The following is a 17,173-nucleotide window of genomic DNA, read 5'->3' as shown; positions in this document are numbered from 1 at the left end:
TGAAGGCTGTGGATCATCTATCGTTGACCTCTAGTAAATTTGAAGAATTTCCATTCTTCGAATTATCTTTTTACGAATCTTTTTTGTTTAGATTTCTATTTTTTACAAATTTCTGCTATCTTTGTAAATTTTTATTCATGTACGAATTGTTGATTCAGATTTGACGAGATGGTACGATGGATGGACCATGTAGACAGTAACCTGGCGACTATTCTGCACGAGGTGAATACGCTGGAGGAGTTCGAAACAGAAAAAACGGTATTCCAGGTAAGGATCATCGCTATTCTTACTCTTAAATAATAATAGAAATTTAGATGTGTGCATTACAAGGCATTGTTAACGCGAAGCATTTTTCTCTTCACCACACACGTTATATTTAAACATTTCTTCTTCATTCCCTTCTTGTATTGCTTACACTGGACGTAGGTTCAAGTTTTAACAGTAAGTATGATCACGTACACTCCACCATGAAAATTCAATGTAAAAACCTCACGTTACAATATCCAAGATAAATGTATCATATTACAATAAATGTCTTCAAATTATTCAACAGAAAATATGTAGAGAAGCAGACAGCAAGCGGGAAGAGATGAAATGGCTGGTCCAAACCTTGGATAGCCTGACATCCAATCGTTCTGATCACGAAGCCCTTTCAGAGCAGAACCGTTTGGAGCAGTTGATTACTCGTTATAAGAACCTCATACCAACCATAGAAATCACCATGACGAAAACCGATATCTATTCAAAAAGCTACACGTACAGAAAAGAAGTGCGCGAGGTGTGCACTCTTTTGCACAAGGTCAAAGATCAATCGAAGGTGGACGTAGTGTCTGAAATCCCGGAGACCTTGCAGACCGCGGTTACTCATCAGGAAAGCCGTCTGAACCAGTTGGAACAACAGAGATCAAATATCGTGAGCATGCTTCAACGTGGTAAAGACCTTTTGAAAGACCAACACGCGCCTCCATTTGTGTCCTTGGAGGTTCAGCAATTAGAATCAAGCTGGAATGATACTTATGGTCAGAGCGTGGAGACCTTGAAGTCTCTGAAGAGCTCGCAGAAGTTGTGGAATACCTACCTGCAACAGAAAGAGGAGATCATGAGATTAATCGAGCAAGCTGAGGAAGAATTGAGAAAAATCGAGTCGACTACCTATTACGAAGCGTCCCAGGTATCATCCGACCTTCAGAGTAAGCAGGACTTTAGCTCCACATTGAGAAAATCTACCGAAGAGATGATGAAGAAGCTGCAAGAGACGTACAGTCATTTGACAGAGATTGCACCACCTGAAAGAAGGGAAGTACTGAAGAAAGAGATCGCTCAAACTGAGAAACGAGTGGAGACTACTCTGAAGACCGTGCAGGAGAAGGTTGTCTATCTGCAGGAGCATAGTACCAGGTGGAACAAGTTCCAGGCGAAATTGAACGAGTTGCAATTATGGACGCAACAAAGTGCGCCTCAATCGATTGCAGATGCGGAAAACTTGGCGACCACTCCCGAAGAAATGGTTTATAGAACTGAGATGTTGCAGAAAGATATTCAGGAGAGAAGCAGGACGTTGAAATTCCTCGAAGAGGAATCAGAGAAACTGGTGAAAGGTACGAACGAAACTTTCGTTATTTTTTGGTATATCTTTTCTTTCGAATTTCTTCATGATAACATTTCGTATTTTTGTCATGTTTTATTAAAGTTCCAAACAACTTTCTCATTTATACTCGCAGAGTATGTCGAAAAATTTGGTAGCAAAAAATTGAACCACTCTGTATAAACATTCTATCTCTGTTTTTCTTTCTAAAACTAATCTATGTATAAGGTAGATAGTCATAAATAATTTACAAATAATTTATTTGCATTTTCAGGTGAAACTGGCGGTCCAGGAAAGCAGCTGCGCGCTGACATCATAAGCCTGGAGAAGAGCATCGAAACTCTTCAAAAGAGTATCGTAGCGCAACGTCAAACCGCTGTGCAGAACCTGGAAACTTGGAAAGAGTACGAGAAAGGAATCAAAGAATTGAAACCTTGGATCGAAGAAGCTGAGTCAAAAGCAGCCACCATAGGCAGCAAACCTACGACTCTGCCGCAAGCTGCTCAAATGTTAGAAACCGCCAGAGCATTCGAAACACGATGTCAACAGCACTTCCCTCAAATTCAAGATTTATCCTTGGTCAGCCAGCGAATATCAGGGAAAACATCAGCCTCCGACGAAGTGGACGCTGTTCACACTCGTTGGAACGCAGTACACGATATAGCAGTCCAAACAACCACGAAATTAGACAAGCTGGTCACTTCGTGGAACAGCTTTGAATCCGAGATCAAAGAATTTAACGAATGGTTAGAAAAATCCGAGAGAACCGTTCTCATAGAACCAAACACCGAAACACCGGAGGTATCGGTCTTAGAAAAAGAGCTGACTCGATTGAAGGACTTCAACAAGACTATATCCGATCATCAAGCTCAATTGATATCGTTGACCCAAGTGTCTGATCATATCAGTCACGGCTTATCTTTGGAAGGAGCGACCAACTTGAAAGCTCGTGTATCAGACATCAAATCCAGAGTCAGTAAGCTGGCTGACACGGTCAGATTGCAGATCAATCGCGTCTCTGATTCTCTGTTAGCTCGCCAGGAATTCCAGATGAAGATCACCGATCTGGAGAACTGGATGTCACGACTCAGATCGAACGTCGCTGAGATCAGCGATGCAACTGTTGACACCGTTGATACCAATCTTCAGGCTGTGCACGCGTACATTCAGGAACACTCCGAGAAACAGCCCAGTTTGGAAGCTATCTGCGAAGAAGTAAAGGTGATATGTCCTAAAGGATCCATAAAAGCTAAAGCTGCTTTGGTTGACACTTACGTAGATCTAGAGAAGAAGTATAAAGCATTAGGCGACGACTTGCAACAGAAGAAGAAGGGATTGGAGAAGTGGATAGAAATGTTGAGTTGGTTGAATGACGCCAATGCTCAGTTAAGTCATTGTAAATACGAAGCTGAGGCTAGAAAACCTACTATCGCTGATTTGGAGAGATTCTCCTCGGAATTGCAGACTATATACGAGAAGATAGACACCTGGAAACAACATGTTTTACCTGACACTGCCATTGGAATTCAGATCAGGGACAAACAGGGCAAACCTCTGTCCGCATCGGGTTTGTTAAATGATTTAGAGAACAAAGCCTTAGCTCTACAGAACGAGATATCGGCGAAACGTGACAGGCTAGAGAATCTTGGCGCCAGGTGGAACAATTTCAGAACGCTTCAACAAACTATCACGGAGAAGATATTGAACACTCAAACTGCTCTTCAAGAGACGGTTTACAACGTTGACTCCTGCAAACAGTTGGCTCCTGCCGTGGAGACGATTGATCGATTAATCGAAGAGCATCAGAAGAGAGAACAGGAGAAAGAGGTTCTTCATTTCGAAGGAAGTTCCTTGATGAAAGAGGACCAGAGATCGACGACCAATATTCAAGTTGTTTTATCTTCTGTGGATGCTAATTGGGAGAAGGTTAACGAGCTTCTTCGAGAGCAAAGGAAGAAATACGCTGACATGAACACCGACTGGAAAGATTACGAAGAAGCTAAAGAGAAAGTGGAAAAATCTATCAAAGAAGCGACCAGCTTGTATCAATCAGTGAAAGGAGTTTCTTATGACGTTACTCAAGCGAATATCACGTTGGAGAAGCACAAGAAAGCTTTGGAAATGCTGAAGAAAGGCAGACATTTCTTAGACAAAATGGATTCTAAGGCGCAACAGTTGACGAAGGAAGCTTCTTTAATGCCTAGATTCAATTCTGATCTAATCGAAAATGACTTAACCGATGTCCGACAGCGATACCAGGATACTTTTAACGATATCAGTGAAAAGCTACAAACCTACGAGACTCAGGTAATCATCTGGAAACAAATAGAAGAATCGAAATCTGAACTTATCAAGTGGCTCAATAATACCAACGACGCTTTGACCACTGCGTTTGAGCGTTTAATGGACGCAGAAAATTGTCAAGCCAGGTTAATTAGATACAGAGAGGAGCTGCCTGGTTATCAACAATTGTATCAGAACATCGTCACCAAAATCGAACAATTAGTGAAATCGAACAACGACACCGATATTCCTACTTTGAGTTCTCTCCATAAATTGTTGGACGATCAGTTCAAGGTGGTTAAAAGTTCGGCGGATAAACTGGAATCTTTGACGTGTACGTTAAACGAAAGAGAAAGAGCGATTAGACAGGAGCTGAAGAGATGTGGCGACGCAATATCGAAAATTCGCGAAGACATTATCAAATGCGACGATTTGACCGGCGAAAACACCAAGATTCTTGGTCGTATCAATAAATGTCAGGAATTAAAAACAGAATTGGAAGAATGTGATTACGCTCTGTCTAAAGTTGAAGAAACACTGACGAAGATGTCTACGGAGTATCCCAGCATCTCCAAGTCCAGTTTGCCAAAGGAATTGCAGGCTCTTCAGCTTCGAAGAGATGGCGTGGCCAGCCATGCTAATAAAGTGATAGCAACGTTGGTAGCCTTCTTAACTAAATTATACCACGAAAAATTCAGCGCTCTTCAACGTATGGTAGCGACGCTTAAAGAAAAAGTAGCTTGGTGCGAACCTGAACAAAGTAGCGATCGTTATAATCTAGAAGTGAAAATGGCGTCTCTGATGGACGTGGAAGCTGGAATTGCCGACTGCACCGCTAGAAAAGAAGACACTGACAACTCCTTGAAGCTTCTAGCATCTGTTGAAAGCGCCGAAACGATGACCGGCTTAAAAACGGAACGTGACAAGGTGGAGAGTGACTTGGAATCCCTGAAGAGTAGTTACAATAAGATCAAGAATGATCTAGAAAGAAACATCGCTCTATGGCAACGTTACGAACTTACGTCAGAGAATGTTTTGTCCTGGTTGAAGGAGAACGAGAACAGAATCAGAGCCGAAGCTTCTGCGTTACTTAATTTAGACGATATCGAACAGAAAATTGCTGAGATGAGTCAAGTACAGAAGGCAGTGATGGAGTATCAAAGCGAACTGAAAGATCTGACTGCTCTAGCTGAAGACATCACTAGAGTTAGTTCCGAATCTCGAGTGAATCAATACATCAGCCATCTCAATACACGTTACGATTACGTGTTGAAGTTCCTGGCGCAACATTTGGACAGGCTTAAAGAGTTAAAAGAGAACAGGGATCAGTATGTTGCTAATAAGAAGAAACTCGAAGCTTGGATCGAAAATGCTGAAAAAACTTTGAAAGCCTTCGACGAAATCACCGGGCCAAAGCCTATAACTTTCTATCAGTCGCGCTTGAAAGAACTGAAAGCTTTTGCCGAAGGACGTGAAGTTGGACAAGCCATATTAAACAAAACTGCGGAAGCTGGTGAAACTTTGTTCGCTAGGGTCACACCGGACCAGAGAGAAATGATCAGGACCGAGTTGAGAAACTTCCGTAACCGCGTGGACGCAATGGCGGACCGTGCTAACGTGATTTATAAAAGAATAGAGAGCGACATGATGCACAGGTCTTCGTTCGAGGATAAATTCTCTCAAGTGAAACAATGGCTGGTAGACGCACAGAATAAATTAGGAGAGAAACAGGAATTACTACCAACCTTACAAGAGAAGAAGCTGACTCTTCATCTATATAGAGCTGTAGCACAAGATGTTAGCGTGCACAAGAATATTCTTCAACAGCTCCAAGATAGACTAAGCTCAGCTCCGGATGACGATGCTAGTGAAATGTTGAGCAACGTGATCGAAGCCCATGAAAAACTGTCTAATGAAGTCGAAGGACGAATTAACATAGCGGAGAAATACGTTTCTAACCATGAAGCGTATCTTCAGACGTTCGAGAAGACTCGGGATTGGATCAATACGGTGATCAACGAGGGAACACCTATAATCGAGGACTTTTCGGTGGAACGAGACACGGCAGAGACTAAAATCACTGCTATCGAGAATCTTCTTCAACTGAAAGCGGAAGGGGATCGAACTCTGACCGACTGTAACGAACAATTGAATATCGTTCTTGAACAAACTTCTCTGCCAGGTCATCCAGCTTTGTTGTCTAACTTTGAGCAACAGAAAAAGATATGGGAAGATTTCCTCAAGAGATCCATAGCCTCTAGAGACAAGTTGAGGCATATGTTCGACCAGTGGTCCGAATTTGAGAAGATCGTGGAAGACTTGGAGGCCTGGATCAAGCAGATGGAGACGCAATTGAAGGATCAAAGTTTGAAGAGTACAGAGGAGGCAAAGAGGGCTCATTTACAGAAGCTAAAGTCCTTGGAAGAGAGCATTATCGCGAAAGGAGCTGAATTTAACGCTGCCATTGAGAAGAGTCAAAGTATCGAGGCTGAAGCAGACCTGGCCACTAGAGCTTCCAGACAATCTACCAAGTATCAGGCTATCAAGAACCAAATAAAAGAAACCGTGATGCGGTACGAACAGTTCGTAAAGGAGCACAATACCTTCAATGTGAAATACAATCAATTATTGCAATGGATCACGGACATTCAATCGGAATTGAAGAAGCACAGCGAAATCGTGGGCGATTTATCCGTGTTGCAAAGTAGACAGAAGCTGATTCGTGACCTTGGTGATACTAGAACGAAGGAGAACGCTAGATTCGAGTCTGTCGTAGATCTCGGAGAGAAATTATATATTCATACGTCTCCCGATGGTAGAGAGATTATCAGACAACAATTGAGAAACTTGAGAACTCTGTGGGATGGATTCACCGAAGACTTGCAAAGCACTACGCAGAAATTGGACCAGTGCCTGATGCAATTCGCCGAGTTCTCCTTGTCCCACGAGCAATTGACCGCCTGGCTTCGAGACGTGGAACGTGCCATGCATCAACATACTGAATTAAAGTGTACCTTGGAAGAAAAACGAGCACAGTTACAGAATCATAAGATTATGCACCAAGAGATTATGTCTCATCAGTCCCTGGTAGAGTCTGTTTGCGATAAAGCTCAGCAGTTGGTGGATCAGACCAAAGACACTTCTCTCAACGTCTTTCTACCTTCTATTAAACAATTGTTCCATAACATCGTGGCGAAATCGAAAGATTTGCTGGAAAATTTGGAAGATTGCGTGGAGAAACATCATAGGTTTAACCTGCAAGTGAAGAACTTCTCCGACTGGTTGAATGGCGAAAGAGACAAGCTCGCAGAATGCAACGATGTCACTGGAGAAAGGACAGATATTTGTAGAAGATTAGCTACCCTGGCGACGTTGAAGGACGATCAGATGCAGGGAACGGAACAGCTTGGAAAGTTGAAGGAACTTAGTGATACAGTTGTTAAAAGAACCGCGCCGAAAGGATGGGACGCCATTAATAAAGAGATCACCGTTTTGGAAAGCAACCTTCGTCAATATTTAAGCGAAATAGGTATTTGCAATTTAAATAAAATTCTTATATCTGTAGAGGTTGTTTAGTCGTGTTCAACTTACGTCGGGGTTACCAATTTGTAGAGGTTTATCTGAAGAGGATGGGTTGGTCGGTGAGGTTTAAAGGACGAGATTGCTCGTTGTTGAAACTGTCGAATATATTTAGAATAATAAATTAATATACAGCCGTATACGTGAGTCGTTAGTATAAAATATAAATCGCAGAATAAAATCGCGGAATAAATACCCGTTAATGCTCGTCGTGTAACTCGATAAATACTAGTGAGGTACTCGGAGATACTCTGTAGATACTGTACGATACTCTACGATACTGTGTGTCGTTCGCGATCACGTCCGTTTATTTATACTGTTCGGGGAGAAGTCGGAAAATTTGAATTCGTCTTCATTCGACGGTTGCCTGTAGCGGCGACAATGTTTTGCCCGGACTTTGTTTATCGTTACATTTCTGCGTCAAGGCTGAGTCAATGTCCTGAGGCAAAACAACAGCATGAGTCGCTCTCGACTCGCGTCGTTCTTTGACTCCTGTGCCGCTACATATTTAGAATATCTAGTCTTACGATTTACATAATTTGAACAATTCTTTTAATTTAAACATTTCCTTCTTTTTGCCGTGTAGAATCTGTGGAAGAGAAGCAAAAGACAGCTCTTCAGAAATGGCAAGACTTCGAAGACAAATTGGAAACGCATACAAAATGGTTCAGCACGATGGAAGCTGCCTTCAGAGACCAACAATTACAACCTACTTTGCAGGACAAAGAGGCTCGTTTGAAAGCTTTGAAAGAGAAGCGTGACGCGATATTGAAGGAAGAATCGAATATAGACGAGTTCGTTGACAAGTCGCATAGTCTACTACATGCGAGCGGCGTTGAACGTATCAAACCCATGATCTCTCAAATTAGCAATAGGTAAAGCTCTTTAGACAAGAATCGAAATCTTTCATTGTCGCTAAATCTAGATCTTTGCGTATATATTTATTTATTTTTACGAAAAGATGAAATCGAGATTTTCAATGAAATTGTTCAAATGGAAATTTCAGATACCAACTATTGCACGGGCTTAGCAAAGAAGTAGTGACAAGGTGTCAGAGTATTCTAGACGATCATCGGGCTTATGAAGAGAAACTGAAGGTTGTGGATGCGTGGCTGACTCAATTGGAACAAAGCTTAGCCAGTCTGAAGAAGGACGAGGCAGGCGGAAATCTCGAAGAGAGAGTCTCTCGTTTACAGATATTGTTAGCTGAGAAAGAGCAAGGTGAACATCGATTGGGAAGCTTGATATCGTTTGGGGAGAGGATCCTTGCTGACACATCTGCCCAAGGAAGGGAACTTATTCGTCACGAACTAAGGCAGGCTCGAGAACGATGGGATAAATTTGTAGAAGGCATAGATGAGCAACAGAAGAAACAGGATGCTCAGTCGTTGCAATGGACCAATTATCAGGAAACTTTGCAACAGATTCTGGCTTGGCTAGACACTATGGAGAGATCTGTGAAACAGGACTCGACGATCACGTGGTCTTCTCTTCAGGAAATTAAATCCAAGTTGTTGAAGAGCAAGGTGCTTTTAGTTGTTTTCTCGTTTTGTTTTAGAAGTGAAAAAAGGTAAGCCTTGTTACCGATAATAAAATGTTGTTATCTCTTATAGGCAATGCACCAGGAAATTCTGGCATACAAACGCATCATCGAGGGTGTCTCTGAAAAGGCAAATGCACTGACGTATGCGGTCCAAGCGCCATCGGACGCTCAACAGAAAGCTGCTTCGGTTTCTGGAAGATACGAGGACTTGGTTGAAATGTCACAAAAGAATATAGTCAACCTAGAGACACTCCTAGACACGTTCCAACAGTTTTACGATCTTCAGAAATCCTATCAAGACTATCAGAAACAACAATGGGAACAATTGACCAATTACAGCGACTACACGGGCAATAAAGCTGCCCTTCAAGCTCAGCTGGCCAAGATCATGGAGCTTCAAGATGGCCAGAGGGAAGGAGAATTAAAATTGGATATTCTTAGCGAACACGTGGCTCAGAGTGCATCCAACTTATCACCTAGATCGTTAGAATCTATGGAAAGAGACCTGGCTTCGTTGAGGCAAGATTTATTTTATTAGTTTATCGTTAATTGTATTCGAGTTGAGATTCAAATGAGATTAAACGAGTTAAAATTTCTTGGTAAAATGAATATTTATGTTACAGATTCGAGCATAAGAAATTCGCCATTACAGTAAACGACATTATTCGATGCATCGAGGAGAGGATCCAGCAATGGAGCGAGTACGAAAATTCTTTGGAACGTTTATTAGCTTGGTTGGCGGATGCGGAGTCGTCCTTGAAGAATTACTCCCTAAAGAACTCTCTTGAAGAGAAACAAGAACAACTGGAGAAATACCAGGTAATACTTTATAATCTAAAATAGAGACCACAGTTGTATCTTGCAACGTATGTACACCATACAGGGTTATATCTGTAAGAGCAGATTATTCTAATTAAAAGATTAGTTGAACGTTTCGTTGAAAAATTAACTTTCATTGCGCAAAGTCACGCTACGAACGCGATCTGTTTCTTTTTTCGAATAACGCGCGAACGGTACGGAGATTTTTTGATTTTTAATCAAGAAGAGGAAAAGATACGAGAGAGATGAAGTGGTATACAGGATCAGGCATTGTATTTTGGAAAACTTTCTTAGGCACTGCAAAAAACCGCCTTATCGTGGGACACGGAAGTGACGGAACTGGTGGCCCTAGGAGACCACCTGGACCAAGTAAGAGAAACATGGAAAAAATTTGTTCGATCAGGGTTGTGAACGCTTTTTTGTCAATTGGTCTCTCGTTACTGTCTCCTTCTCTTTTTCTTCTTCTTCTTTCTCTCTATATTCTAATCGTTCTTTTTGCTTTTTTTCTCTCTTTCTTTTTCTTCTCTTCTTTTCTCAACGATTTAGTTTAGTGTGATGTAAATCGAAAATATTACATATATATATATGTATGTATGTATATTGAAAATGATTTTATGAGAGCATCGGGGTAAGTTTCAAGAACTCGATACACTGTACACTCACTTTTCACACTATGATACTTACACTTGCTTTTCTTAAACGTCTTACGAGTAGATACTTTAACACACATAAATTTTCTATGATCTTCTTATCTCCTGTTTTACTTCGATGCATGCAAACGTGTTGTTTTGAGTACGTTTGATCGAAGAATCGTGTTTCCAAGCCCCTACATTGCGTTGTCATGGCACGCGAAAAAATCCATGACTAGTTGATTGAATTCACATTAACCATCTGTACATGAACATACCCAAACATACAAACAAACATGCGTGTTACCTCTGTGAGTTCAAGGTAGTTTCAGAAAGACAGGAAGCTACCTGATCAGTACACACGTTTTAATTAGTTTGTTCGATAAAGTACACGAAATTTAAAGATAAAAGCTTCCTATATGAAATATCGTGCGATTCCAATGAGATTTCTGTTCCATAGATGTTGATCGTGAATCTCCGGCAGAACGAAGCCGAGTTTGACAAGATGAGCGACGAATCTTCCGAATTGATGCAAATTAGTGGGGAAACAAGGTTCTCAGCCAACGTTCAGCAGATCACCTCGCGTTTCCAATCTATTCAAGCGACTGCTAAGGTGAATATCAAAAATTACGTGTTAAGACTCGTAATTATAATGTAACATTTATCTTTAAACGTAAGTTATACAAACAATAATTCAATTATCGATCAATAAACTTTTAAGTCTTTTACAAGTTCATGCAAGAGACGTAGAATTATTTTATAAAGTCTATAATTTCGACAAGTAGTTGTATAATCTGTGTGATTAAAATTCTGCGAATAATCTATGAACAATTTTGAAATTCTAATTCGTCTATCCGTCGTAATTTCATAGAAATTCTTGGAGCAACGAATTATTTAATTAGAAATTCTGATTTATCGAGAAAAAATGTCATCTAATTTAGTCAAATATATTTATCATTCGCTCTATTCCCAAACATTTCTCACTCTTCTAAGAATATTCTAACGCTTTCACGATAATTGTATATTACATCGTTCAAATTTAAAGCTGGCAATTCTTTAAAAAATCACAGGAATTGGTAAAGAAATGCGAACAAGCAGTGGCAGACCACGCAGCCTATCTGGAGCGCTACAAACAGTGTTCAGAATGGCTAGCAAACACCAGAACTACTTATCAATCCATCAAAGACGATCTCAGTGGTACTCTTCAAGAGCTAACGTCGAACGTAGCAACGCTGAAGGATCTTCTAACTCGTCAATCTTCGGCAACCCTTTTAATAAACAACACCGTGGAAGCTGGAGAACGTCTATACTACACCACAGGCATGGACGGTAGAGAGATTGTTCGTCAACAATTGCTAGATCTTCAACAAGCTTTCGAAGAACTGTACGACAGCATCGCGTCGACCGAACGAGAGTTACAATCAAAGATCTCACGTTGGTCCGGATTCGACGAGTCCAACGAGTCGTTCGACAACTGGCTGAAGACTGTCGAGACTCAACTAAAGCCAGAAATCGAATTAAAAACCACACTGGACGAGAAACGAGCTCAGTTGCAAATCTATCGTTCGTTCTTGCACGATATTCAGTCTCATCAACAAGATTTACTCGATCTTCGCGATAAAGCTGATAATTTACCAGACTCTACTGACAGAATACATCAGACGCTGAAGAAACTGAACGAAAGACACGCTACAGTGTTGAAACGAGCTGCTGCGTTCGTTGAAAAGTACGAAGGCATAGTCAGCGATCACCAACAGTACAGCAAGGCTGTGCTCGACACTCACGAGTGGTTAGACGCGACGCACAATGCAGTTATTCTTTGGGGTGACACGGAATTAGAGCGAGTGTCCCTTCACACGAACCTGGATCGACTGAAGAATTTATTGCAGAGTTTACCAGAGGACAAACCGAGAGTTCAACAGATAAGAATCCTAGGGGAAAAGGTGATTCCAGGAACCTTGGAATCTGGTCAGATTAACATTCGTTCGCAGATAGACTCCTCGCAGCAAGAATGGGAAAGTTTGGTCACTGCTGTCAAGTCTACTATAGAGAGTCTAGAAAACAAGCTTCAACAGTGGAACGAGTTCGAAACATCGAAAGAACGATGTCTCGCCTGGATGAGAGAAACCGATACCAAACTTCACGCGGTAGACTTGAAGGCTACCTTGCAAGAGAAGAAGGACCAATTGGAGCTTCTGCGCACACTCCAAGGACAGGTTCGCGCGAAAGAACTGGAAATAGATGCTGTCTCCGAGAAAGCTCAACAGCTTCACAAGAATATCACGTCTCGTACCACACATATGTCAGAGTTAAGCATCAAGTACCAACAGATATCGAACAAAGTGAAAGATCTGAACAGTCGTTGGCACCAATACGTGACCACTCATCAAGAATTCGACAATCAAGTGGCAGAGTGCACCAGATGGTTGGATGACATTAGGAAGAAGCTAGCTTACTGCTCTGACCTGGGTGCATCCTCTCAGAAAGATTTAGAGAACAAGATGGAGGTAATTCAAGATCTATTGTTGTACAAGGAAGATGGATTCGCCAAGGTTCAGGGGATCGTAGAACTAGCTCAAGCTGTCTTAGCGAACACAGCACCCACTGGACACAAGGCTATCAACGATGCTGTTGGAAAATTACAAGAACAATGGAGCGCACTAGCCTCGAAGATGTTGGAGACCAAGACCAACTTAGATGATTCTATCAATAAGTGGGCTGGTCTTCTAGAACAGATACAATCGATGAATAAAACTGTTGATTATATGCAGTCTGCTTTGAACGAATTCTTGCCATTCCAAACGACAATGTCTGAAAAGAGGTGTCAGTTGGAACGTATCAAGGCCTTGGAAGAGAAAGTTCGATGCGAGAATATCGAAGTGGATAGTCTGAAGATCAAGGTGGCTGAAATGATCGCCAGTGGTCCTCAAGGTCTAGCTGCATCCCAAGCACAGAGCATCTTGAACAGATTCGACACGTTGTTCGAGAAGATTAAATCGTTGTTAACCGAGCGAGAAGAACAATATAAGGATCACAGATTGTACAAGGAAGCGCACGACGATATTATCAATTGGTTGAGTCGAGCTCGTGAAAAGATTCCATCGATGAAACAGAGGCCATTAAGCGATAAATTGGCTATTGAAAATGCTGTGGCTCCATTGGAGAGTTTGTTGAATAAGAAGGCTCAGGGTGAACTCTTGGTGGAACATCTTCAGCATACTGGCAAGGTCGTCTGCGCGAGTACGAGTCCTCAGGGTCAGGAGATTATAATGAACGAGGTGAAAGCTCTAACTCAGAGTTTCGAAGAGCTTTTCAGAGGTAAGTCTATTAAGAGATTTTTGAAGATTCTGAAATTATTTTGATAGAAATTTTGAAGATTTTGAAAGATTCGAGAATTTTCAGAGTTTGGTACCACAGAGTTTAATTTTAGAATCGAAACTTTGGTGTACCAAGTGATTTTTGATGAAGCTAGTTGCAATGCTGACGAATCGTTAGAACTATTATATTTATTCAATCATTTTCCATCGAATCGTATTTTCCATTGTTATTCAATCAAATTTTTACGTTCGAAAACATTTTTCATATTTAATTCTTGTTCCAATTATATTTCAATGACCTTTTTTAGAAACTAAAGCGAGATCGAAATATTAAGAATTCTAAGACCGTAGCATGACACTGAAAATTTCCATGTTACATTAAGGACGATTTATTCTTTTCAATTGCACAGAAATCAAGCAACAAAAGGATCAATTGGAACAAACCGTGAGTCAATGGAGAGACTACAAGGACGAATACGAGCGAATAAGCGATTGGTTACAGCAGTTCGACATCCTCATAAAGGCGCAGAAGAATTCTCTCTTGTCAAACGTAGCAGGGAAAAAGAAACAAGTACAAGAAGTAAAAGAAATACTGGAAAACCTATTAAAGAGACAAGAACAAATCGATAAATTCAACAAGACTGCATCCAGTCTTCTTTCGTCTAACCTGGACACCTACATAAACAACCAACTTCGTCACTTAAACTCGCGCTATCAGGTTCAAGTGAATCTCGCCAAAGACGTTCTGAACAAAGTCGAAACTAACTTGGCTCAGCACGAAGAATACGTAGCTAATTTGGCCAAGACTTGTGCCTGGATCGAAAACGCGAAGCAAATCATTCGCAAAGGGACCGAAGCAGCGTCCACTAGCAGTCGAGAAGAATTACAGAACAGATTAGACAACATTCAAGAATTATTAAGAAAACGCGAGGAAGGACAAAACTTGGTGCATCTGACAGTAAACTGTGGAGAGAAAGTAATGAGAAATACTCGATCAGATGGTCGCGAAGAGATAAACATTCAATTAAAGGAGATTCAAAATGCGTGGGAGAGACTAGTGAAGAAGATTTCGACGACCAAAGTGCATTTAGAGACGAGTCTGCTTCAATGGGCGGATTATAGTTCGTCGTATTTGCAATTGCAACAATGGATCAACGACAGAGAGGCTAAATTGCAACAAGTCTGTGAACAAAAGGTGTCGAAAGCTAGAAAAGGTCTGGCTGGTTTGAGTTCCTTGGCTATTGGAGAAAGGAAGGCGAATCTTAGACAGACGAACAGTATAGTTCAGGATATAGTGGCGTTCGAGCCGATGATTCAATCGGTTACCACGAAGGCTGAGGATCTTCGACAGGCCACACCAGCCACGGAAATTTCAATAAAATACGAAACTTTGAGCAAACAAGCGCAGGAGTTGTACGCGAAACAAAAAGAAACCGTGGAACAACATCAGGCGTTTATCGATAGTGGAAACGAATTTATTCAGTGGATAAGAGCGGCTAAGGAGAGACTTGGAAAATGTTCAGAACCTACTGGGGATAAGGAATCGTTGGCGAATAAGATCACGCAGTTAAAAGTACTGCAAAGCGAGCTGCCAGAGGGCCAGAAGAAGTTGCAACATGCTTTGGAACAAGGGAACGCGGCGTGTCAGATCGCCGACGAGGAGGACAAGGAGATCATCGAGGAGGAAGTCGCGATGCTGCAGGAAGAGTACGATAGCTATGTGTAAGTTTCGTCATCTGTTTCGGACTTTTAGAATTTTTTATATTTTTATGACGCCCTTTCAATTATTAATTCTTTCTTTCAATATATTTCTTGCATTTTTCTTTTTTTCCTTTTTACCTTTATCGACATCGTTGACGTTGATGATAAATAACAAGTTCGATAATTCAATAATGAGAAATCAGAAATTCACTGATTAAATGTTCAGTCCAGAATTAATTATTTAAATACCGATGTTCTGTATCTCTTTTAACAGAGACTCGTTGAACAACACGAAGAGTTTACTGGAAGTAGGAATAGTGAAATGGACGGAGTACGAGGACCAATTTTCAGAAGCTACCGAATGGCTCACGCAGACCGAGCAGCTGGTGCAATCGTTCAACAAACTTCAAGATAGTTTGGAAGAAAAGAAGAATGTTCTTGAACAATTCCAGATCCATTTACAGACGTTGTTCGACTGGCAGAGGGAACTTGATCGACTGAACATGAAGGCTCAGATGTTATTGGAAACTTGTGCAGACACCAGAATCTCGAACGCTATCACCCAACTGACGACCAAGTATAACGCTCTTCTATCTTTGGCTAAAGAAATAATGAGACGTCTGGAATTACATTATCAGGTATATCCCATTGCCGAGCTTCGAGTGTTAGAGATGCTTAAAAGATTAGGATAAAATAAAAGTGTATAATATCAAATATAACGTCTGCACAGTTTAGTATCGCGTTCTCAAATAATTTTATTCTGCGTTACCTTGTACTGCAGTCTACATTCTTCGCTGTTACTTTTTAATATAAGCTTCTATAGTGACCTTGAAGGTATTTGCTCATACGACATGTTTTTCTACGGTTCGATATTCCATAGATTTTCAAGCTAATTATCAAAAAAACTTTTTATTATTTTTTATTAAAAATCGAAACTCTAATACCCAAGCTGTATATTAAAATTCACTATGCTATCTTTCCAAGAACACAACGGATTAATTATAATCTTATTTGATACGGGAACTGCTATCGTATAACCCCAAGGATAGTGCAATCGAAATTCCTAAATAATCCTCCGTGTCTTTTCGTCTACAGGAACATCAGCAGCACAATACGTTGTACCAAGAATGTCAAGATTGGATCGAACGAACTCGTGACAAACTGAGCGAATGTAAGGAGATTCCAAGCACCTTAACCGAGGTGAACAATAAGCTGCATACTTGCAAGGCCATCAGACAAACCTTGGAACAAGGCCAGAACAAGCTGCGTTATGCTCTCGAACTAAAGGAGAAGGTGATTATGAACACGGAGCAAAATGGTGCGGCAAAGATTCAAGAAGACACGGAAAACCTCAAGACAGAATTCGAGAAATTATTAGTGAACGTGGAAGACATAAGACAGAAACTTGCCGCAAGAGCAAGCGCGTTGGAAGAATTGAACAAAATTCATCGACTCACTACGGATTGGATCGATGAGATCGAGGGCAAGATTCAGCCGGGTGAAATGTACAAGAACGATCTCAGTGAAAAACGAGCGGTGTTGGAAAAGTATAAGACGGTTCAGAGGGATATTCAAGGCCATGGTGAAACCGTAGATCGATTGAAGGCTCGTTTGGCTGAAGATTCTAGCATACCCGTTGGTCCTTATCAATCTACCATCGCAAAGTACGACGAATTGACTAAGCTGATCGCTGAAAAAATTCGAGTACGTATTTGTT

At 41.1% G+C, this 17,173-nt stretch overlaps 1 protein-coding gene and 1 long non-coding RNA gene across 4 annotated transcripts in view; one reads left to right on the top strand and one right to left on the bottom strand.

Moving 5' to 3' along the window:
- The window catches only part of Msp300 (Muscle-specific protein 300 kDa), a 62,700-nt gene that overhangs the window by 24,633 nt on the left and 20,894 nt on the right, over positions 1–17,173 (top strand). Inside the window, exons 12-24 of one of the 2 annotated variants that reach the window (XM_069118936.1) lie at positions 159–280; positions 552–1,598; positions 1,860–7,397; positions 8,034–8,322; positions 8,454–8,973; positions 9,061–9,509; positions 9,614–9,809; positions 10,104–10,178; positions 10,899–11,051; positions 11,509–13,756; positions 14,166–15,477; positions 15,731–16,094; positions 16,552–17,160. In XM_069118936.1, coding sequence (XP_068975037.1) covers positions 159–280; positions 552–1,598; positions 1,860–7,397; positions 8,034–8,322; positions 8,454–8,973; positions 9,061–9,509; positions 9,614–9,809; positions 10,104–10,178; positions 10,899–11,051; positions 11,509–13,756; positions 14,166–15,477; positions 15,731–16,094; positions 16,552–17,160 — 12,922 coding nt within the window. The remainder of the gene's footprint in view (positions 1–158; positions 281–551; positions 1,599–1,859; positions 7,398–8,033; positions 8,323–8,453; positions 8,974–9,060; positions 9,510–9,613; positions 9,810–10,103; positions 10,179–10,898; positions 11,052–11,508; positions 13,757–14,165; positions 15,478–15,730; positions 16,095–16,551; positions 17,161–17,173) is intronic. The other variant, XM_069118937.1, reaches the window with a different exon arrangement.
- LOC138182765 (uncharacterized) overlaps positions 1–17,173 on the bottom strand; it is a 32,362-nt gene that overhangs the window by 3,928 nt on the left and 11,261 nt on the right. Inside the window, exon 1 of one of the 2 annotated variants that reach the window (XR_011173907.1) lies at positions 7,460–7,749. The exons of the other annotated variant lie outside the window; for it this stretch is intronic. This is a non-coding gene — a long non-coding RNA (uncharacterized LOC138182765). Of the gene's footprint in view, positions 1–7,459; positions 7,750–17,173 lie in introns of those variants that run through there. 2 annotated transcript variants of the gene reach the window in all.

This window comes from Bombus flavifrons, chromosome 8 (genome assembly GCF_040668555.2).
Source record: "Bombus flavifrons isolate JBK064 chromosome 8, iyBomFlav1_principal, whole genome shotgun sequence".
NCBI lineage: Eukaryota > Metazoa > Arthropoda > Insecta > Hymenoptera > Apidae > Bombus > Bombus flavifrons.
This window is presented reverse-complemented; position numbering and strand designations above follow the sequence as displayed.